We start from the raw sequence: 22,510 nt of genomic DNA on the forward strand, positions 1-22,510 counted from the left end.
CAACACGCTTTGGTGTTAAAAAATGAAGCCGCTGTGTAAGTGAAAAAAACTGCAGTTTTCCGAGTGTCCACTTGAGGATGACTCCAAAAGTCACATGCACACCCCATTCAAAAATGCAGCCTAAATAAAAAAATGTAGTCTGGTACAAACATAATTTTGGACTTATTAGTTACTGTCCTTGTGGGAACAAACTATGTTATATTGTGTATTTTTTTAACGTGCATTCATTTTGACTTTATGAACAATACTTGTTATCCATATAGCCCATAGCTGATCTGATTGACAGGCGGGCATGATGTAGCAGTTTGTCAGGAGGCTTAAAACCTGCCTCAGCTTTATCAACAAGCCTCTATAGACCTTCAGTAATCTATAGGTGACACCACTCAGGCTTTGTCGACTTTTACTTAGTCTTTGGTATATATATATATATATATATATATATACATACAGCAGTTTTTGACAAAAAAAAAAAATCTCATACAGTTTTCTTTTAACAGTCAAAGGTGTGACTTTTTGCCCTAGATAAAGTAAGCAGCTTTTTTTAGTGCGGTGTGCTGTTGATAGGGTTTATGTGACACCTAACCTGCAGCATTGTTTCCAGACATTAAAAATAAGGGTACAGAAATAAGTGTTCTCGCTGTGTATGGTCTCACTTGTAGGTCATACAGAGGCCGGAGCATTAGCTTCAGCCAGGTCATGGCCAGATAAAAAAATCCTCCCAGTGTTCACATCACTCATCATAAGAGACAAATAACACATTGTGAGACCATCTTCCTCCACATTCTTTTTAATTTCACATCAGCAATGAAATTAAACCCCTCTCTGTGTTATCCGCTGGAGTACAAGCACAGAAAGACTCTTCATCTGCACATACAAAACATGCCCTCAATCTGTTGTCATGCATCGTGTACATTTAAATCTCACAAGTCTTTGCATGGATCATAAATATATCATCTTACAAGTAACATAGTTAGGTGTTTACTTTTGACTATGTTCAATAGTCAGGAGGGACTCTTAAAAGTTAATGTTTGTCTACAGATACATTCGTTCACATATATTAATCCTCTTTTGAACACATCACCAGCATGCATTTAGTACAACCATTGTATCAGTCTCTCCCAAGTTAACACCGGCACCCAGTGTTGTCACCCCCACAATCTTCAAGCTCTAGCAAAGCGTTGTGGCTGAAGGAGGAGTTCAGCCACCCTGAGGCCCCTGGGATCCTGAAGGTCAGTGTGATCAGACGTTTCTGCAGCAGGGCCTGCTCTCCTCCGTGTTTCCTGAGTTGGAGTTGTTCAAAGACACAGCACTGACAGAGTTGCGACCAACTTGCTTGCTGCCGCCCTTCCTGCGAATCTCTGTGGCAGAAAATTAACAAAATTAAACATTGACATGGGGTGCAACAATAGAGGAAACCGTCCGTCTTACAGACTTTGAGAGGAAAAATGTCACACGACTATCAAAACAAAGTATTTAACCAACTCACTTCTGGCTATATAAAAGTCAATTCAAACACTTGAAACAAAATGTTTTTATTTTCACCTGAAACTCAATAGAAAAAATCTCCCCCAAAAACAGTCAATCAAAATACTTTTTCCAAACTTCTATAAGGTGAGAAAATGAAGGCGGTTATACAAATGATATTTATTTAGAGGGGAAGACAGGGAGGAAGACATGCCCACAGAAAGATCCCAGAAACTCAATCACGCCCCTGAAGTGAGATACAACAACATCATACATCTTTAGTTAACAACCATTTGTTTCTCTTTCAGATTTAAATATGAATTATGATGTGCTTCTTTCACCAAAGGAGGAAAAAACGTTTAACACATTAAAACAGATTACCTTCCAGGACATTGTTGAACGCTGCTTCCACATTGGTTGATGCCAAAGCCGAAGTCTCCAGAAACAAAAGACCGTTCTTTGCTTGATAACACAAATACAATAAGAATTATGTGATATTTATAAAATGCATATTTGTTTGTGTCACTGTGAATCAATAATGTCACTTTTTATCTGATATTTGTTCAAGAAAAAGGGTGGTTTGAGGAGCTAAACTGGGCCTTTTATCAACATCAGTCAATATATTTTAAATTGAAAATCAATTTGGTGATTTAGAGTCAGTTTTGTCACCATGAAGAAAATATGATGAGTTGACAAACACTGACAGGACATACAGTTTAATGTTCAGACTTCATTCATCATAAATTCACTTTAATCTAAGTTCACATGTCTAGACTTTGTACCTGCAAAGTCTCGAGCCTCCTCAGTGGGCACAGACCTCTCGGACTCCAGGTCAGACTTGTTGCCCACCAGCATCACCACGATTTTGGGATCAGCGTGTTCGTACAGCTCCTTCAGCCAGCGCTCCACGCTCTCATAAGTCAGGTGTTTGGTGATGTCGTAGACCAGCAAGGCTCCAACAGCTCCTCTGTAATACCTGTGCAGAGGTGATCAATTTAAAGTAAGACCTTGAGTAACACCTGGGCGCCTTGTTTCATGTAATACCACATTGAAGGTCCAAGTGTTGCTGATGATGTTGTGTTTAAAATGAATTAAAATTAAAGTGAAAAGTTAGTTTACAGCTGAAGCGCTGCCGGCTTAGTCGTTGGTTTACACATCGCCCCATCTACAGAGTCTGGACCGTCTAAGTGGGTGGCCCAGGTTTGAATCCAACCCGGGGCTCCTATCCTTGATGTCATATCCCGCTCTATCTCTCTCTCTCTCTAGATGAACCTTAGAGTCGGGTACTAACTCTCTGCGGGTTCACGATGTTTACGCACATGCACAAAACTCCTTGAGCCACATATTTTTCACTCACTTCTATCCAAACCTTTTCCCTGAGAGACTTCAGTGTGATGGTGAATGAAGATGACAGAACTGGACCTGTGTGATTGTCTTGCTTGTAATGAAGCCTTCGCCGACTCTTTTCTACTTAGCATGTGTACGCATTCATTGGTAATGTGACTACATCTAAATACATTTAGCATTAAGACAAAAGCTGTCACTAAAGTGTTAGACTCTGTTGCTATGTTCGCCATATTGGATTTCCGTCCACCATCTTGGATCCCACGCCCCGTGTGTCAGGGGAAACTTCACACTGTGAGGGACATATATGAGTAAGCAACTCAGGAAGATCAGTGCTGTCCTGAAATCTAGGGGACATTTTCGGTATAGGGCATATTTGAAAATGTCTTTAAATAACTTCTTTCACACTGCACTTAATCTTGTCGTGTGATCTATTGTAAAAGTAAAAATATCACCTGTGGTGGCTTTAAGTACTCTCCTATTCAAATTGAGAACAAAAGAACTAGTTTCTCCTGCTCTCATTAAAAAATATAATGACTGACAATTGGTCTGAAGTGAAGAACCAATCAATACGTCCTTCACAATTGCATTTCTGCTCCTCTCTTCTCTTCCACTAGCATAATTAATTCCCCTTTAATAGGTTTTAGCTGCTTGTTACAGCACAAATGGGAAATTCCATGGGAGCGAGAATTTGCATGCTGGAATAAGTCTGAAAGTAATTACCCAAAAAGCCAAGCTGTCAGAAAAGAGCTAATCCAGCGCTGTAGCATATCCTCAGATTTTCTCATGTCTTAAAAATAAAACTGACATGCTTCTATTGTTTTAAAACCAGTGTCCGCTGTTAATCCTTCTAGTTTAATTAAAAAAAAGAATGAATTAGGAGCGCCCTCGGATAGGACAGGGACCCGATGAGAGCTGTTCAAACTAAGTGTCTGTTCTAACCAATTGGAGTTTAGAACTGGTGCGTGCCAGTCATAATCTGACAGGAGCGGCGAATGTGCTGCTGGTTGATTTTCAGGTAATATCGGAGGGAGCTAAGGATCATTGCCTGTCCCTGCATGTGTTTTGGCTGATAACAGCACCACCTTAAGATGCTGACATACAGGTTGCTCAAGAACTATAGAGCAAGAAAACAAGCATGACATGTTGATTTAAATATCTGTCTGTCTGTGCGCTTCGCTCAAAATGTTTGCATATTTAATAGTCCAAGACTTAAACCAGTGCATCCATCTGTACGACATGTCACTTACTGATTCGGCATATTTTTCATGAACAAACACAACACCTTTCTGAATCACAAAGAAAGAGAGCAATGTTAGCATACTCTACTCATATCACTGTTCAAGGATTGATATTTACGCCTTTTTGCAAATTTGAAGAAATGTGCATTATAAAAAAGATGTTCTGTAAATGTTTAGGAGATAATGTAATTTTGAAAATCATACATTTAAATTTAAGGGGCTATATGTAACTTTCTCACATAATTAAATCTAGTTTTATTGCCCGTTAGTAAGAGAGCGGTGAACTGATGTTAAAAATGAGACATTCACTGAAGAGAGTGCAAGAGCAATGAAAAACATGACGAGTGGCTGTAAGACGGATTCCCGCCTTGATGATTTTTAATGTCAACAAAAAACCACTGTAGTCTCTTTTAGCCACTTGTATAGTATGCAACCGCCGTTTTAAGTTTGCATAAAAACTTTAAAATTCACAAGTGGGGTCTTAGCTAGCGTAGTTTATCTCGTCTGACAAAACATCAACATCTCTGAAGCCTCTGTTAACCACAGATCTTATTTCAGGCGTCTAACCACACACCCATTCAAATTCCCATTGACTTTTAGAGGTAGGAACCCATGGCGCTAAAATGCTAACTCACTTCCTGGTTTTCGGACTCATATTACAGGTGTGATGATTTGTGACACTCACGCAGAAGTGATGGCTCTGTATCTCTCCAGCCCGGCTGTGTCCCAGATCTGGGCCTTGATGGCAAAACCTCCGAGCTGCACTGTGCGTGAACTGAACTCCACCCCGATGGTCGTGCGACTGTCGTGGTTGAACTCATTTTTAGTGAAGCGGCCCAGCAGATTGCTCTTTCCCACGCCGGATTCTCCTATTAGAACCACTGCAAAGACAAAGAGTGTTTCAGTCAGTTCTGTGTTTGTGGCAGAATTCAGAAGAAGAAAATATACTAGCCTCCTATAATAATCCTGCAAAGGGAAATTCAATTTTACACTCTGTCATTGAATGTGCTACATAGGCACAGTGTACTAGCACCTCTTCAGCGAACAGACCAATTCTCAGATTTTAGCTCCACACCAGAATACATTCGGCGACCCTCCAGCTCCCAACCCAAGTCCCTACAGACTGACCTGCCACCACCCTCTTAACCAAGCGGTCCGACAAACTTCCCAGTGACAATGCGTAAAATGAGCCAACCCCGTGCTGCCCAGTTGATCCTTTTCATACCCTTTTAATTGTAGCTTTTAGTCAAGGTGTGTCTTTCTCTTTTGCCGTGTAAGTCCTCAGTCTTAGTTGCCAGGGAGTGCGGGTAATTACACCATCAGGGATTCAATTTCCTAATTTAAAGTAAACCCACCACACCTTCATGTGAGAGAAGTGAATCATTTAAATTCAAGCAAGAGGCGCAAAAAGACAGATGAAGAAAGAAAAATGTTGAGTAAAATTGGAAGCAGTGATGGATATTGGCCTGAAACAAAATAAACAGAATGATTGATTCGCCTATTGGTTCTTCTTAAGCAGTTTGGTATCCCAGCATGCACTGCAGGAATGACAATTCTAAAATAAACCAGGTTTTGTTCTTACTATTATATTCAAACAGCAGGGAGAGACAAGGACAGAAGTGGTCTCGATGAGGACTTAATTATAAACATTTGGAAGATTTTATTGCAAGGGGGTCTGTTTATTTTCCCCAAAATGGTTTTTTTTAGCTCTCTTTTCTTTGTCGCTTAAATTTTTGATGTGTAAGGTGCGTATTTGAATAAAACTGTAGGAGAAATGAATACCTTCTTCTTCTTCTTTTTTCTTAAAAAGATTAGGTTACACTTCCCCCTCTTCAAACTGAAAGCCTTTCTGGTTAAAAAAAAAACCCCTCACAAATGCACCTTTGTGTCAGGAAATACAACAATCTCTACAGCGGGTGAAGTGTTTCCAGATCAGGTGGAACAAGTCAAGCTGCTACTTCCTTTAATCGTGGTTGGAGGAACCATCCCACTGGGTAAACAGGACGAGAAATACCACAGACACCCCCCTCTGCACATGTCAGTGACTAATGTTTGGGTTTCAGTCGTTAGCAGCTGACTCAGAGAGCAAAGAGGCTTGGTTTAATTGGCACAGATAGGAAAGTATGACCACATTATGGAAAGATTGTAAGACTGGGATAACTGCAGAGCTGGAATAGACACACAGTCAGAATCTTGCTGAGGCGTGTGACCATGTGAACACTCAACACAATTCTTGTGACATCTTCACAGCAATTAAATATGGATTTAGGGTGTGATCGGAGCTACAAGCTTGTGGGACAATCGTTAGACAATCATGACCATGGCTGTGCTTAAATCTGACAGTACAGTCAGCAGGCTGTTAGCTGAGATTAGCATAATCAGCGTCAGCTAACCCCCTTTCTGTCATAATGTAGAAAAGAAAAGATCAACCTAAAACTCAAATAAAAAATAAAAAAAACATGTTTAATTTTTAATTCAGTGCAAAACTAAAATGTCAAAACAGACTATTATTTTTCTTACGGGGACGTTGCATGTGACATGGTGAGGTCAGTAAGTTACATGCTAGCAGTTTCATATCTTTGGGCTATGCCCACAGGAGAGATGGGACTGTGGATAGATTAGGATGTCAGGGAGAGAATGAGATGCAGGAAATGAGCCACAGCTCAGATTTGAACCTATGGCTGCCCGCTTGGAGAACTGTGACCTCTTTACATGGGGGGCGCTAACCACAGAAGTTTTCCATTCTCATCAGATGTAAGGTGATAATCTGTGTTATTTTGTGAGCACTGATGGGGCTGGTTAGTTGGTCTTCAACACAACTCTAAAACAATTAGTCTGAAATTGTGAGCATGACATTTACTGAGATGATTGTTTGTGATAAGAGGCAGAAAAAAGGCTGATCATGTGCAGAGTTATTCAAAAACAGCAGCAAAGACACTTGTTAGCTTTCATTATGTTTGTCTTTCAGAATGCTTACGAGTTAAAAAGTGTTTACATTTGATAAATGCAGGCGATAGAGATTTTTTATGACAGAAATTTTATGCTAAAAATGTCGAACCTGTGCAAAAGTTCTCCTTGAGGCTGGGGGTGGAGTTAATGGGTGCAGATACCAGGGGAGGGGAGGGTATTGTTTTACCTTTTCACACATAGCTACTGTGCTAACCACAACAGGAGCCCAGCTTTATTTACACACACTGACCCAACACGAGCCTGTCACAATCGTTCACTGATTTCACATTCTCTATCACGGTGGAAATGGCTTGAAACATGCACAATTATCAATCATTACCAACCGCACGACTGAACAGTGACTTTAACGTGTTTAACACACTTTTTCCTAACAGGACATTAACATTCCCATGAGCCTTTGCTGGACAAACTGTCCAATCTCAGAGCGACTGTCCATTTGGTGTCGCTACATTTAATGGATGAGAAAAACTAAACGTCAGTCTTGAGAGTATTTTGTAAAAGATTCAACATGTTTGTGGAAACCAAAAAAAAAAAGGCAGATTTTTCTATTTTTAGAGTGAACCTATGGGACTTGCATTGGACTGCCAGCGTAAGTGGAGCGAGCTTTGTAGCTACCAATGGACCCGTCCAACATAGATGCTTTAAAAGGAGGCAAACTTTCAATTAGAGGTTTACACATAAAAAGAAACAGGTGTTTATTGCGCCTGTGTGCCAGAGAAGATCTTTTTGTGAAACACAATACAAGGCTCAAGTGGGACTGCTTTCTCACCTCTTTTCCCCCTGACATCAAGAATAAACTTTGAACCCTGACTTCTAAACCAAAATGGAAAAACAAATCCTTAAAATACCCTTAATAAATATAAGTTTTAACAGAACATTAACAATTCATTGACTACTGTGTAAACTCCACTTGCTGCAAGACAAGCTGCTGAATGGGCCCCGCGTGGTGAGGTTGCTTTCATGGACATGAACTGACTTTGATCTGCGTTTACATTTCTCTTGGACACTAGTCAGAACCGCAGATTGATTTAAATACTGTCACAGTTTCCATCGGCCACATTTAAAGGGACCCTGAAACCACAAACGCCCTGGTTCTTAACTCACAAAATGCTGAACTTGAAGTCTAAGTCTTTACTTGAACTGTTCCCTCTGCAGTCAGCTTACTGCAATGTGTGCGCCTTGTTTTTTCTTCCAGTGTGGGCGAGGTGAGAATGCCTGTTTTCCTAGTTTTGTCCCTCTTCTCCTTCACAACTGAGTAACTTCTTAAGCAAACAATACCTCTGGTTTCTATGGCGATGCAGGACAAGAGGCCTCAAAGCTCCCTGGCCTCTTCCGAGGACGCTGGCTGGGACACACTTGAGGCGTTGCATTAAGGATTAAAGTTTCATTTTCTTTGTTTTATTGACCTTCAAGTCTGGAAATGTAACTACTGTACTGTACACACTGCTGTCACAGCTCTGACGTCCGGCTGGAAACTCAAACAATACTTCTATGAATTCAGCAGAACAAGGTGTCATCGACATGCATTAATCCTCTGTACATGCACACAGGGGGGCTTCATTACTCTGGCTGATTAGGCTGTGTCCCAAATCATGTACTAACCACAATATAGTGAACACGCCATGTTGTAGTGGTGCCTGAAGTCTGTCATGGTCATAGCCTATATGATCCACTCATTGCATCCCATAATGCATTGTGAAAAGAATTAAAAAACCATAGACTGTAAATATACATATATTCAGCTAGCAATATTTACCATCATGCATTGGGGTTAATAGGTTGTTACGAGCAGAATGTGGCGTTTGACTCTCAGATGAACGAGGATCATTTTACTGAAATCTTTAATCTTTTATCTGTTTTGATTACGATTATTCTGTGAGCACACGTCAATGACTTTGGATGTGAAACTATGTTCTATTATTTATTCAAAATACAATTGTTTATATGCACTATTTATATTCATTATTTAAAACGGTTATGTAAAAATACACTCACTGTTGTCGTTGTAGTTGTGCGACAACAACGACGTCACAGTCGGTGGCCGGCGAGTGACTGAGTCCACCAGGGAGTAGGGAATGAGTGTGTGGTGTCAGGTTGTAAACAGGAGCTGCTTTGGTGAGAATGTGTGATATAAAAGTGCCAACAAGTCACCATGTCCTCCTTCCCATTAACAGTTTCTCTAAAATGGACAAGTTAGTGGAGCTGCCAGTCAAACAAACTTGACCACAGCCAGATGTTCCAGAGAAAAGGTCTAATTACTAACACCTGTGTGTGTACAGAGGCTTCATATCCCTGACCTTATGTTTCCGTTTGTAATAAACTATATATACAGTATGTGCTTGCATATCATTTTCCACTGCAGTGCTCTTCTTCTATTGTACAGTATGCGAGGGTCGAGAGTGTGCAGGCTCCACATTCCAAGCCAACGCTACAGAATCTGATGTCGCTGATTAGTTTCTCTGAGCTATCTGTAAATCACTGAGAGGAATGGAAACCTGCTCAGACTTTGGAGACAGAAGGTATCTGGATGTTTGCAGCAATGCAGCCACGAGGAGGTTTGTTCAGTGATAACAATCAGGAGGGGTTCCTCTGATCGGCTGCTGCAAACTTTCCTTGTACTTATTGTACAACACTCTCATTCAGTCACATGGTGAGAGCCACGTGAGAAGATAAACATCGCAGTCATGTCTATGTAGTGAGTATAAGATTAAAACCAATAGGCACTTAGCATAGCTTAAAATGGGGGGCGGGAGGGGGAGGGGGGGGCATTGTGTAGCTACTTGCATAGCTACACAATGCAGCTCTCATTTTCCTAACTCTGCATTTGATCTACATCTTTGCCTGTAGCTTCCTTGTTGCTGCAGACATCAGTGTGGAGCACTCACAGCAAACGCTCTGTCTTTAGTTCTTAGTCTTGAATTTGGAACTACCAGAAGAGCCCAGCCCAAAGCTCTCCACAGAGATTTGATAAGTAACTGGGAGAAAGGCCATGGAGAGCTTTAAAGGGCACATGTGAGCATCTACTGAGCCACAAAATATAAAATAAACTCATCAAGTCCGTTGTTTGTGTCTGCATAAGTCTTACAACACAGAGAAAAATGCTCCATTTCAAATTTCCTTGTGATGTCACAATGGGATTCTGGTAAAAAAAAAAATCCTCCACTGGTGTATCGACCCATAGACACTACACCCAGCGTAGAGCAAAAAACGTTTGTTTCACTGCATTTAAAGAGACACACACACCAAAACGGAGTGTTCTGAGAGAGCTGGTTGTTACAAGGTCACAAACCTCCTCTGCTGCTTGATTCTTGTTAGATTCAGACCAAAGCACAGCTCAGATGTTTCATTTAGACCACAGGGGGGGATGTTTGAAAAAGGGGGAATATGTCCTTTTTAAAGGTATTTTTTTCTGAAACACACAGGGAGTGTTGCGATGCTAAAACAGGCGTAATGTGGTCATGCTTTCAGGTTCTCTACCAACTGGAGTCGACCGTTGGATAATGGTCATTATCTGCTAAGCTTTGTCCATATCAATAAAATAGACAAATCAATGTCAGTTTGCAGGAGAACTAATAATTGTTGCTATTTGATGTATTCAAAATGGTTTGTCCTGCTACAAACACTGACCTGCAGAGCCTCTAAGAAACACGCCATTTCTGTGTGAAGTCGCTGCCTGAGCTCGATTCACATGTCTTAAAGACTTTTAACTCCTCCTGTAAGTTTGTTCAACGCCACTTTGTTGTCTTAACCAGCTGCATAAAAGAAATGATTACTCTGCCACGTAGGCTGGGCACAGAACTATTAGAGGGAGTAATTTAAAAACATCTTTGTGCAGATGCAATGACAACACTTTGACGCAGTGCATGCAAGCTTAACAAACTGTATCTGTGAAATGCTTTGCCTTTTGGCTCAGATACACAGATTTAATCCAGACACACTGTGTTACAATGTTAATCTGCATGAAATGCTCCAGATAGTAGGAATTAAAGTTCACATCCTGGTTTCAACATTTGCCTGTATCATGCATGCGAACAGTCCACTTACTCGGGGACAATGTGCACAAAGGGTAATGTGATTGTTGTAACACGCACTTTATAACATCGCAACTCACCCGAGGTGTTTGGACACTTGCAGAACACCTGCATACATTATTTACTAACCAGCTGACTGAGCTGCTAACACAAAGGCACATTATTTCCACCCAATGGAAAATGCCAAGTTAATAAATGATAAACAAGGAAGTATAATTTAAAGGACATTTTGTTGAACATGTTTCAAAGACTTGATGAAGATATAATGACAGGATGTACTCACCCTTAAAGACTAAGTTGTAGGCCTCATCTGACCCCATATTGTGTCCATTCAATGTTACCGCCCCACAGGTTACTACCGCGTCTCTGGGACTCACAGATTGCCCTCAGGATGTAAGATGACACTGAGTCACAACACGACCCGACTGTCCCTCAGACTGTCAGGATTCAGGAGAGGAAACAGCTGCAAAGAAAGAGCGTTTTGACACATGAATAAAAGTCACCAGCTTTCTGACTTCTCTATCTGGGTTAATAGAAAGCTGGCTTGTTTAAACAAGACATGCTCAGTGTATCCAGGTTGTTGTGCTGCAGCAGGCGGGGTCTGTGTCAGGGAGTGGTGGCGGTGCAGACGCGGAGGTGTGTCTTTGTAGTGGAATGAGTGCAGGGCAGGTTGGACAGGTGGGGCGACTCACAGGTACCACTGAGCGAGTCTGTCAGGCGCCTTCTGCTGGATCAACATTAAACAGCATGCAGGAAGCAGGAAATAAGGGTATTTTCCTTCATCACAAGTAAAAAAAAAGAAAGAAAAAAAAAAGTTTTTCTGTGATCTTTACTGATCAGTCTGGATTTGAATCTTCAAATGCTAAACAGATCTGTTGTTTCTATTTCAGCCTGAGTGGTCACAGAGATTAGGTCATGAACATGAGGCCATGTTTTTAGTGATACCTTTTCATCTTCAAAATTAGATTTCCTTGACATGATATTTAGGGTTATTCAATCAGGCTTACTTTATGGTGCTCACTTGAGGTCGAGGTCAAGGTCACTGAAGCTGTAGCAATTTCCGGGCTGTTTTTTTCCGTCGCAATCCCTAAAATGTCTTTTATTATTTTTTCAACGCTTATGTCTAAAAACAAGTAACCTTAACAAAGAAATCTGTTTTTAATAAATTCAGTGCAAGTCTCCAACTGATTATAATTTAGTTTACTGGCTGGCTCTACCGTCGAGTCACAGTCGCACCCTACAACTTTGAACTTGTTTCACATCGTTGAAATCAACCATTTTGTGTAGTGTCAATTCGTAACAAACGTTATCTTGAGATGTTTTACAAAAGAGCACATGGGACAAGATGCAGGACGGACTTCTCCTTTGTGTTCCTGCTGATGTGGAGGTCTGAGCAGGACGTGCTAGAATGACGACAGTGGCGGTTGTGTGGACGACACGGTCCGATGGTGAAGACTGGTTGTTGGGCTGTGAAGTTGTTAGCAGGAGAATAGATTTTAAGCATCATTTTAGGCCTCCTTTAGGTGAGAATTTTGGGACTCCTGTTTTTTTTTTATTTTTTTTACTTCAACTCATCCATGTTATATTGATCTCTGAGCCCACTCAGAGCAAAGACGCAACACTGTGGGAATATTGATTCAGGTTTTTATTTATTTGACAACTTTGACACAACATACAGAAAATAATCCACACTGCATTTCATCAACCAGAATATTTTAATCAAGATTTACACAAACTTTTTTTTCCCCCATCATTTGCATGTGAGGCCCTCTGAAGGGCTACAAAATGTCTCGCTGTGATCGGCACACCTTAGCGTAAAACTGCAAATGACTGACTCATCTAGAGACATGCAGAAAGTTGAAGTCATTTTTACACTCTGAATTCCTCCAGAAAAATGATGCAGACTTTCAGAACAGACCCTCAGATGAGTCAAAGCAGAAGGCCAATAGTTAAAACTAATACAAGGTTTTAGATTAATACCACTGTTATAAATAAAGTGTTCAACCCTCCTCTCACACGCACGTTCACTCACACACTCATAGATGTTTATGCATGTACACAGAATGTTACAGTAGTCCATGAATAACCTGGGACATATGAAGCTTTTTCCCCCTCTCCAGGCAGACAGAAGAGACAAGCACCTCTTCACTATGATGCGGCTACCTGAGTTAATGGTTCCTCCAGGTACTGCACCAGGGCCTCCGCCTGTAAACACAACACACACACACAGGTCAGTGTAAACAAGGATCCTGTTTACCACTGGTTTAAAAAAACAACAACATGCATCAGTGATTCAAACACATCCGTGTTAACACTCGAGTCTTTTAAGAGTCCGTTTGACCACATTTTGTTTTGTGTACTTCTGCCAAAGAGGTCAAAGAGCGTACAGTTATGCGACAATCTGCTACAAGACGAGAAGCTGATGTGTCACCCAGGGGCCAGCGAAGAAAAGACAAATGTAAAAAAAAGAAGAAAAACCAGTTTGGCAAGTAAACAAAAAAGGGAGAATCCATCAATACGACGCTGTTGAAAGTGAGACGATGGTTGATTGTGAAAACACGAGTGAAACTGCAAGCGTGTCTTCTCTCTCACCTTGGCTTTAAGCATGCCGAAGCCTACTGTCTCTTTGGCGTACATGCACAGGAGCAGGTTTGCTACACGGGTAATGGCCACTCGTCCTTCCTGAAAGAGAGAAAGTGACGGAGTGAAGCTACGTCTGCACACTCAGAGTTAACGCAGTCACTGGTCAGAAAAATGAGGACGTCTCCGCTGGTTTTGTTCTTCTCACCATGCAATCCATGAGAATGAATTTGAGCTTGTCTTCGTTAAAGGCTTGGTGGCCGTTCTTGTCGTAGGCCGCCCAGATGTTGCTGGCGATGGCGGCCGTCACGCGAGCGTCTGTGTCTCCGTAGCCAGAGTACGCCAGAAGGGAACCTTCGTTGTTCAATAAGCTGTGGAAGAAGTTTTCGAAGCCATCACACGGGGATTTTAATAACTTTACAACAGTACAACAGTAATGTGAACACATTAAGATAGACAGAAGATCGACAGCTAGCTAATCAAATGACAGGCCACAGGGTTCCCACTCATCAGTTTTCATATTTTTTCAAATCAATTTAATTCAAATTTTTTATTTTCACTCATAGGACGCTGAGATTATCTTTTGTTTACAGTGACGTCGAGCTCACATAAAAGCAAGTAGAAAAGAAAAAAAATAATAATGGTTTGGAGAATGTATAACCTATTTTTTTTTTTTTTTAAATATGCACATGAAACTGAGCTGCTTCATGTTATCATGTGATGGCAAAACGTAATCCAAACAGCTTGCAACTTTACCTGAAATTACACTGATGACCGGAGAGGAGAGTCAACAAGGGGAAGTCACCCAGAACATGCATCAATAAAAGGTCGACTATTATACAAGTTTAATGAACAAGAATGCAGAACATTCAATGTTTAATGTTTTCTTTTTCGGTGAGACGATTTCAGGATTCTTCCGTGATTTTACACCTGTATTACGTAAATAAAGACGTCGTATTGAAAGTAACCAAGATTTTTTTGATCAATTAAATAAATACATTAATATAATCACCATCAGGGCTGGGCAATTGAAACTGACATTCAGAACCTCTGACCTGTGTAATCTTGTCCCTGACCCATGACATGGAAGCAAAGTCCACATGTTGTCTTTAGGGAGGAAGACACCGAACAAAAACAAGTCAAATGTAAACACTGTGGGAAAACTGGTTGCAAGAAATACGAGTTATTTGTTTGCTAAAGTTTCAGAAAAGTTAATTTAAACTTTTAAATTAAAAATGTGTCGTTTTTCATTTTGAACCATGGCTTTGATTTCAGGTCAAAATATTCAATAAATAACCAGAAGACAGTTAATCAGATATGATCACTCTGTCATTAGAAACAATAATAGTAATAATAGTTGAGCACATTTACAGTAGACACCATGTCAGTGAACTATAAGGGCACAAAACTAAAACGACATGATCGTAATAAAAGTAAAAATGTTCAATTAATCTTGATATTGATTTGAGGTCTTATCGTCCATTACCAAATAATAATTTAATGTTTCAGTCACTGTTAGAGCATTTCATTTTACAGGATTTAAGATGCACTGCTTGTAAAAGAACAACAAAACATTAGATGATCCTTAAATGTTTTCCATTTTAACCAGAACATGTAAAAGTTAAATGTGGTTTATGATTTATACATTTTAAACCTGCTCATCTGATTCACGGTGAAATATTTTATTAAAATGTTTGAGTTTATACTTTAAAAAAAAAACAGTTATTTGTATTTCATTTTATGTCAAACACTCAGTTGTAAAAGGTGATAAAAGTATAAATATTGTACCTCCTGCCTTGGTAGCATGTTGCTAACTAGCTAGCAGTACTCACAGTGTGCTCTGGACTCCGTTCGTGTTCGCCTGGCTCAGGACCTGCGTTAACGCCTTCGGTCGTAACATCTTTACTCTTACACTTAGAACTAATAAAACAAAAATAAACACTCAAATATGTAACTGTCACAAACCAACTGCCTTGAAAAAAAACTGTTAAAAACTACTCATCAACACAAAGTCGAGTCAGCTGACTGTGTTTGCTTCCCTTTTCCGGAAGCCTTTCTCAAAGCATTGTGGGGATTGTAGGCGTCAAGATTCTGAGCGAAAGAAGATCAGACATTACGATTTCTTGCGGGTCTTTATCAGAGTGCCTTTGATTTTAGTGAGAGTTGACTATTTTTTTCTGAACTGTTTGTATATATTGTAATGATAATTTAGGCCTACAGATAACCTCTCCATATGTGTATTTATGTCATTTTCCTGCTGTTTTATGGACGTCCAAATCCTACAATTTATTTGATCCTAACCACATTAACTTGGCTACATTTGTGACAAGCATATTCATTTTTGAAGTTTTTTTTCTTTTCTTTTTTAAATGGTATACTTTACTAATCATTGAGGGAAATTGTGGTTTTACTCTGTTATTGAGAGACATGCTTCTCGCACACCTCGCCATCTACCAGAATAAACTTCCTTGTTCATGGTACCAAAATCTACACAAACCAAAAGCAGGAGCTCTCTGTATTTCGGTTTCTATGAATTATATACTTCATAGACCATTCAAATATGACAGGAGCTGGAAAGATTTTATTCAAAGACAATCTAGAAGTTAAATCGGGGTTTAATTCATCATAATAAGGTTTGCAATAGACAGCAAAGATAAGTTGTAAATGGTTTATTGGATTGAAAAAAAGCCTTCTTATCCGTCTAGACAAAGTCATACAATAAAAGATTTCACAGCTCTTTAAGCGATATATGGAACTGCAGATCCCAACTTTATATTTAGGGCTCTGCACTGTTGTTATAAAAATACACAACTGTGATTGTTACGAGTTTTATTTCATCTGTAATTAACAAGGTTTGAATGGCTCATAAGAATTTACCTTAAGCATCACAGTTATTTATCTGGGACCTCTTCAGACAGAATCAATTCATTCGGTACCAACAAATAAAATATTCAGGAGTAGTCTCATTGCATTTTACTTTTGGAATGTAACATGATCAGAAATCAACTTGAACCAAAGGCTGGAAGGAAACGACAAATAGGTAAGAGTATGGCAGGTTGCACCTTCTTCTTCAGACACATTTCCACCCGGCCTGGTTCAAGTCTGATCAATCACAACCTTTAATTTATTAGGGGGCGTTTAAGTGCGCTTTCAAACCCTGAACCAACCACAACACATCCTTCGTTATACAACTTGAAGACTTTCACTCCCTCCTCTCCAAACATCGAGGCAGCAGTTTAACCTTGTGTGATTCAGTTATGATTATGAAAACTTGTATAAATACCAATAAACCAGAAAAACAAAACAAAACAATCAAAAGACAGAAACAGATCAAATCTAACAAAAGCATCATCCAACCTACTGAACAGAATTCAAAACTCTTACCACCTAAATACAAATTGTTAAATTAAATAATGTCAAATCTTTTGAATAAGCATTTGTCTTTACAAGAATCATGTCCGGCGACAGTTGCAGGAGTTACTCAGCGGTCCCATCAGTGACGGTCTCACAGCATTCAGCGCAGGACCGAGTCTGTCGGAAATCACTTTTAAAATCCCCCACAACCGTCCCCCACTCTGCCGGTCGTTCGCCTTCAACCCCTGAAGGAACTGAGCGAGTTAGGCCAGCAGTCTCTCGATGGCGGCGTTGACGTCCCCTCCTGTGGCGATGAGGGCCTGCAGGTTGGCTTCGCGGTTGATGAAGCCCATGGAGCTGAGCTGCTCCAGCTGCTGCTGGAAACGAACCTCCGGGGTCTGAAGCTGTGAGGGAAGAAGAGCCGTCACCAGAGGTCAGATAAGAGAACACAGGTTTCAACAAACGTTTTGACACTTCTTTTTTTTTTTTTTTTTTAACAACAGCATCAAAATATGTTCGAACTCATCCCCTCACACCCCATCCTGAAATTCTAAACACTGTTCTAACAGCCTCCAACTCGTTCTTTTACCTTTAGTGATTACACTTCATCTGATTCTTTGATGCTCGTATCTGCAGTCATGGGGTCGGTGCGACTCTGACACACAGTAGAGAGCCTTTGTTTACATTTTTCACAGCAGCCTCGCAAAAAAACTAATGCCTTTGATTTTGAAGAGAAAGCAGGCTGAGATTTTAGAAAACTCTGCAAACGGCTTATAGATGACATGCATCTTTTTGCCCACAGGGGGCGCCAGCTTTCACACAAACTGAAAGTTCCTTGCAGGAGCTTCAAGCAGCAAATAAACTGCATTAGACTACCCTTTTTAATAAAAAAAAAATTAATTATAAATGTTTTCTAAAGGCAATTACAAATAGAGCTTATCTGTATAACAGTAACAATCCAAAACAAGTCAAGAGCTTGACTAGATAAACAAAAAAAACCTAGCTTTGATTTTTAATTCAGGAAAAATCAAGTCAGTTGGGTGAAACATACTGATGGCCCACCGCCGGCAAACATCTGTAACATCTGCTGCATTAACTGTTGCTGGGATGGACTGCTGGCTGAGGGCAGACCTGCTCCTGATGGCATGCCAGGAGGTTGCGGGTTTACTGGAGGTACGCTGCCCCCTGTGGACGGAGGAACTGGGAGGCCTCCAAGAGACAATCTGGAGAGGGAAATGCACAAATTTAAATACATGCAGAACAAGTTTTAAGTTATCATATATTCAGAGAAAATTGCTCAAACCTGGACATGAATCCGGGAGCTTCTGTTTGTAGTGTCTGCAAGCCCTGCTGGATCTGCACGAGGGCCTGCATGGCTCGAGGGTTGGTCAGCATGGACATTGTTGTGGGACTCTGTAACTGCTCCAAGACAAAAACAAACAAAAGTCAACTCTAAACCTCACAGAGTCCTGGGGCCTGTTATACCGAGCAGGCACCTTCAGGGTTAACTTTTCAGTACTATGAACACCTAACCTGCTCCAAAGCAGTTTATGTTCGAGGCTAGACCTCAAACTGTATGAAAATCCAACTTCTGTCCAATCAGACATCTTGATCGAGAAGCTCTGTGATTCTTTATTTTTAGTTCTTTGAATATCATAGTTTGTCATGTGCTGCTGGCACCGTCCTGTTTCAATGAACCTGCTCGTAGAAACACCCTCTGAACGCAGAGAGAGAGGGAGGAGGTTCACTTATGTTAGGAGAGTTTTTATGGTTTCAAACCAAATTTCCCCTCTGGGATCAAGAAAGATTTTCGAAATCCACGACTTATTGTCTTTGCTATGTCAGAGCTCGGACAAGAAGATAGCCCCGTCTGCACTGACCTGTCTCATTAGCTCTGGGTTGCCAAACATCTGGGACACATCTGGGTTCTGGTCTAGTAATTGCTGCATTTGAGGATTGCCTGCCAACATCTGTCTCATCAGGTCCGGGTTGGACATCATGTTCTGGACCATCGGGCTTCCCATGACCTGTGACAGCATCTGTGGGTTTGACATCAGCTGACTCTGCACCTGCTGCTGCATCTCCATGAAGCTGGAGGAACGAGAGCCCATACCCAACAGGCTGGACAGGTCGCCGAGTCCACCACCGAGTCCACTACCAAGTCCACCACCGAGTCCACTACCAAGTCCACCACCGAGTCCACCACCAAGTCCACCTGAGGAGGAAAGCTGGAGGTTAGCGCTTTGCCGATAAACTTGAATGAAAGTAAAACGATCACGGTGGGGGGGGCAGGACATGAACTCTTACTCATTGCATTAGCAGGTTGTGTTGGGCTCTGACTCATGCCTCCTCCTGCTCTGTCTGAAGCAGCAGCGGTGGTGGTGGTGGTGGTGCTGTTATTCGGAGCTGCGGTCGAACTTGAAGTTACCTGAGGTGAACTGCCAGCTGTCGATCTTAAGAGACAAAAAAATATATAAAAAGATAAATAAGCTAAGCAGGTTTTTTTGAGCTCTCCCTCTTCACCAAAACAAAAAACTGCACTCACTTGGCATTGGTCTTTATAACTAGATGAACAGTCATCCCATCTTTGATATTATGCTGGCTTAAAGTATCAGCATCCTTCAGAATCTTGCCAGCGAATATCAACACCAGCTGGTCCTGCTTGGACTGGAACTTTTTCGAGACCTCCTGTCTGAACTGGACAAAAGAAAAACAGACAAAAAAAAGAGCAAGGGCAATTTATTATCCAGAGTGAACAACTGCCTGGAAGTCAGCAAAGACAAAGGATCTTCAAACTTTTGATCAACTGAGCACATCTGTTATAATTTTAATAATAATAACTTTATATAGCACCTTTAAAAATAACTGCTTACAAAGTCACATATAAAAACATACATACATCAGCATTTAGAGATGAACAGATAAAAATAAAAGAACTATGATCTTTAAATGCTTGGCTTAGTAGGGTCTTTATAAAGTAGAAGAAACTGAAGCATATTAGGATTTATAAGCAGACAGCACACTTCACTATTACCATGCTTATTAGCAACGAGTTAATGGTGAATATTGTGACCTTAACTTTACTGTTTTTCCTCCTACAATATCTGTCTTTGCAAATAAAGTGAAACTGCGATTAAGGGAGGACATTAAAGGGACACAAACTGTGGAGACGTTTACTTCATGCAGGTTGACCAAGTTAGTCCACATTGCCATTTGTTGAGAGTGTACAAAGGTTACAAAGAAAACGTGTCACAGATTATTATCAGCACTTTAAAATGTGTTTAGTGACGTTGACAAACAGTGACAGGTGTTACGGTTTAACTTGTGACCCTGCCATCCGGTGACTTTGCGTGATTGTAACAGTTTAAAGACTAAAAACACACAAATATGACACATTTATCACATAAAAAAAGGTTTGAGTTTGGTATTTTAAATACTTGTTTTTGGCATAACCCTACGACACACCATACACACTTAAAATGAACTTAACTGCACACTATCATTATTGGTTTTATTTTGAAAATATAAAACTGCGATGCTAACATTTGACTTTTGTATGCTAACTTCGCTGACATTTCCTTAATCATGTTTTTTTTTTTTTTTTTTTTTTTTTAAATCTTTACTGGGCGTAAACACGAGACAGGTGCCAGCCAACACGTGAACACCTGTGAGGATTCAAGTCACTGCTGGAGAAGACAGCGCACAGGTAACAGCTAAAATGACGCTTTGTCATCCTAGCATCTTTTCGGCACGCCGGAAGTGGACGAAATGTGACGTAAACAAACCTGGGCGACAGAAGAATCCCCCGAAATTGTGATGTCCTCTTTTCCATTCGGGGTTTTGACTGTTATCACGATCATAGATCCTTCAGAGGACGTATTTTCAGCGTTGACGGCATCCCCGCTGCTGTCCGTGCTGCCTTTCTCCGCCATAGTTGCCAGTAGCTCTTCTTCTTTGGTATTTTTTTCGGCAGGTTTAGGCTGAATCGGGGTATTGACGCCATCTGTTGTTCGTTTTTATTTCACATTTCTTATTTCCCAAGCGTCTAAAAAACGCGCATAATATGGGACGAGATGGTAATAAGTGACTCTCTGGATTCTATTGCAAACTCTCCTCTGATAAATAAAATAAGATAAATAAGACATCTATTATTTAGAGCATCTATGGTAACATTTTGCACCAATAATTATAATAATTTATTCATTAATTTTCTTCATACAAATGTTGCTGTTGTTATGATTTTCAGTCGAGCAATAAGCCTCATGATCAGTGTTGTGTAGCCTGTAGAGGTCAATGCATGTGTGTGTGTGTGTGTGTGTGTGTGTGTGTGTGTGTGTGTGTGTGTGTGTGACACTGATAAAGGTCTTTGTTTTTCTTTACACATAAACATGTGTAAAAAAAATTATTTTTTTTCTTCTTTACACTTTCTTTGATATGAAGAATAAATCACAGTATGTTGTGTGACTAGTTGTCCTCTTATTTGTTCATCCATCAATACTTCTTACTGCCTCCAGCCAACATCAGACTCAAAGCACAAGACATCAAAGAGGACGTAACAACATCACCCATCTGATGACCCACCTACATGATGTATGAAAAGTGTAATAACATAGAAAAAAAAGACATTGAACCAAACAAGTGTAAGAGCGTAATGTGTGATAATATATCTTCTGAACTATTGATGTGCAAACATGCAAAACTGTCGTGTGCAAAAATTGAAATGCAAAAGTCTCAAGACAAGAGTGCATGTCCTAAAATTGCTTTTCTCTCGTGCCTTTGGCTGCTAGTTTATCTTTGTCTGCTTTGTTTTGTTGTTTTTTAATGAGTTAGTATTGTGTGTTGGTGTGTTTATCTTTGTCTTCTGTAAAGCACATTGTGTTTACGTTCGTATGAAATGTGCTATCCAAATAAAATGGAATCATTTTTGTCTGTTTTTACATTTTATTAAGTGTGTATGTGTAAGCAGATAGATAGATAGATAGATAGATAGATAGATAGATAGATAGATACTTTATTGATCCCGAGGGAAATTCAGGGCATCCAGTAGCAGTATACAGACAGGCAGGACACAAGACATTAGTTGCAATACACACCCGCTGTCCCCCCTCCCCTCTGTATACAATACAATAATCCCCCAAACAAGCAACAAGCAGGGTTATTTAGTGATAATAACAATAGGTTTATTTCTTGTAACATCACCTGTTACAGAGTGACGTCACTAAGGGCGTTACAGAATATCACCTGTCGTGTATATTTCTTGTGTTTTCACAAGAAATTCCAATACACCTATACTGACCTGAATCTGTGCAATAAAACTTCTCTTCTACTCTGCACATTAGTTTTCTACTTTTTTTGGCTCTCCAGATGCTTAACACAGTAGACAAAAAGTCACACAGACAAAAAGACAGAGAAGCAAAGCAGCCACATGTATATGTTAAAACAGTTCATATCATGGTTAACATCTCATCAGTCCTATTGTAAGATTAAGGATGTTTCATTGCACGTGGGTTAATGATTGAAGTGATT

The 22,510-nt window shown here is 40.3% G+C and overlaps 3 protein-coding genes across 3 annotated transcripts; all 3 read right to left on the reverse strand.

Moving 5' to 3' along the window:
* Positions 1–779: 779 nt before the first annotated feature.
* LOC306823471 (ras-related protein Rab-25-like) lies at positions 780–11,475 on the reverse strand. The gene is made up of 5 exons (XM_079343025.1): positions 11,334–11,475; positions 4,735–4,930; positions 2,247–2,440; positions 1,846–1,926; positions 780–1,358 (listed from the first exon to the last, which is right to left on the reverse strand). The coding sequence occupies exons 1-5, from the start codon at positions 11,368–11,370 to the stop codon at positions 1,240–1,242; spliced, it is 627 nt and encodes a 208-aa protein (XP_079199151.1). The 5' UTR covers positions 11,371–11,475; the 3' UTR covers positions 780–1,239.
* A 1,205-nt stretch (positions 11,476–12,680) lies between these two features.
* Positions 12,681–15,721, reverse strand: lamtor2 (late endosomal/lysosomal adaptor, MAPK and MTOR activator 2). The gene is made up of 4 exons (XM_079343026.1): positions 15,463–15,721; positions 13,839–14,001; positions 13,643–13,732; positions 12,681–13,255 (listed from the first exon to the last, which is right to left on the reverse strand). The coding sequence occupies exons 1-4, from the start codon at positions 15,528–15,530 to the stop codon at positions 13,199–13,201; spliced, it is 378 nt and encodes a 125-aa protein (XP_079199152.1). The 5' UTR covers positions 15,531–15,721; the 3' UTR covers positions 12,681–13,198.
* A 563-nt stretch (positions 15,722–16,284) lies between these two features.
* On the reverse strand, positions 16,285–20,974 carry ubqln4 (ubiquilin 4). Its single transcript, XM_079343018.1, has 7 exons — positions 20,770–20,974; positions 19,530–19,681; positions 19,292–19,437; positions 18,865–19,199; positions 18,288–18,403; positions 18,036–18,207; positions 16,285–17,388 (listed from the first exon to the last, which is right to left on the reverse strand). The coding sequence occupies exons 1-7, from the start codon at positions 20,914–20,916 to the stop codon at positions 17,248–17,250; spliced, it is 1,209 nt and encodes a 402-aa protein (XP_079199144.1). The 5' UTR covers positions 20,917–20,974; the 3' UTR covers positions 16,285–17,247.
* Positions 20,975–22,510: the final 1,536 nt, after the last annotated feature.

The sequence above is a fragment of the Symphodus melops genome (assembly GCF_947650265.1).
Source record: "Symphodus melops genome assembly, chromosome: 5".
NCBI lineage: Eukaryota > Metazoa > Chordata > Actinopteri > Labriformes > Labridae > Symphodus > Symphodus melops.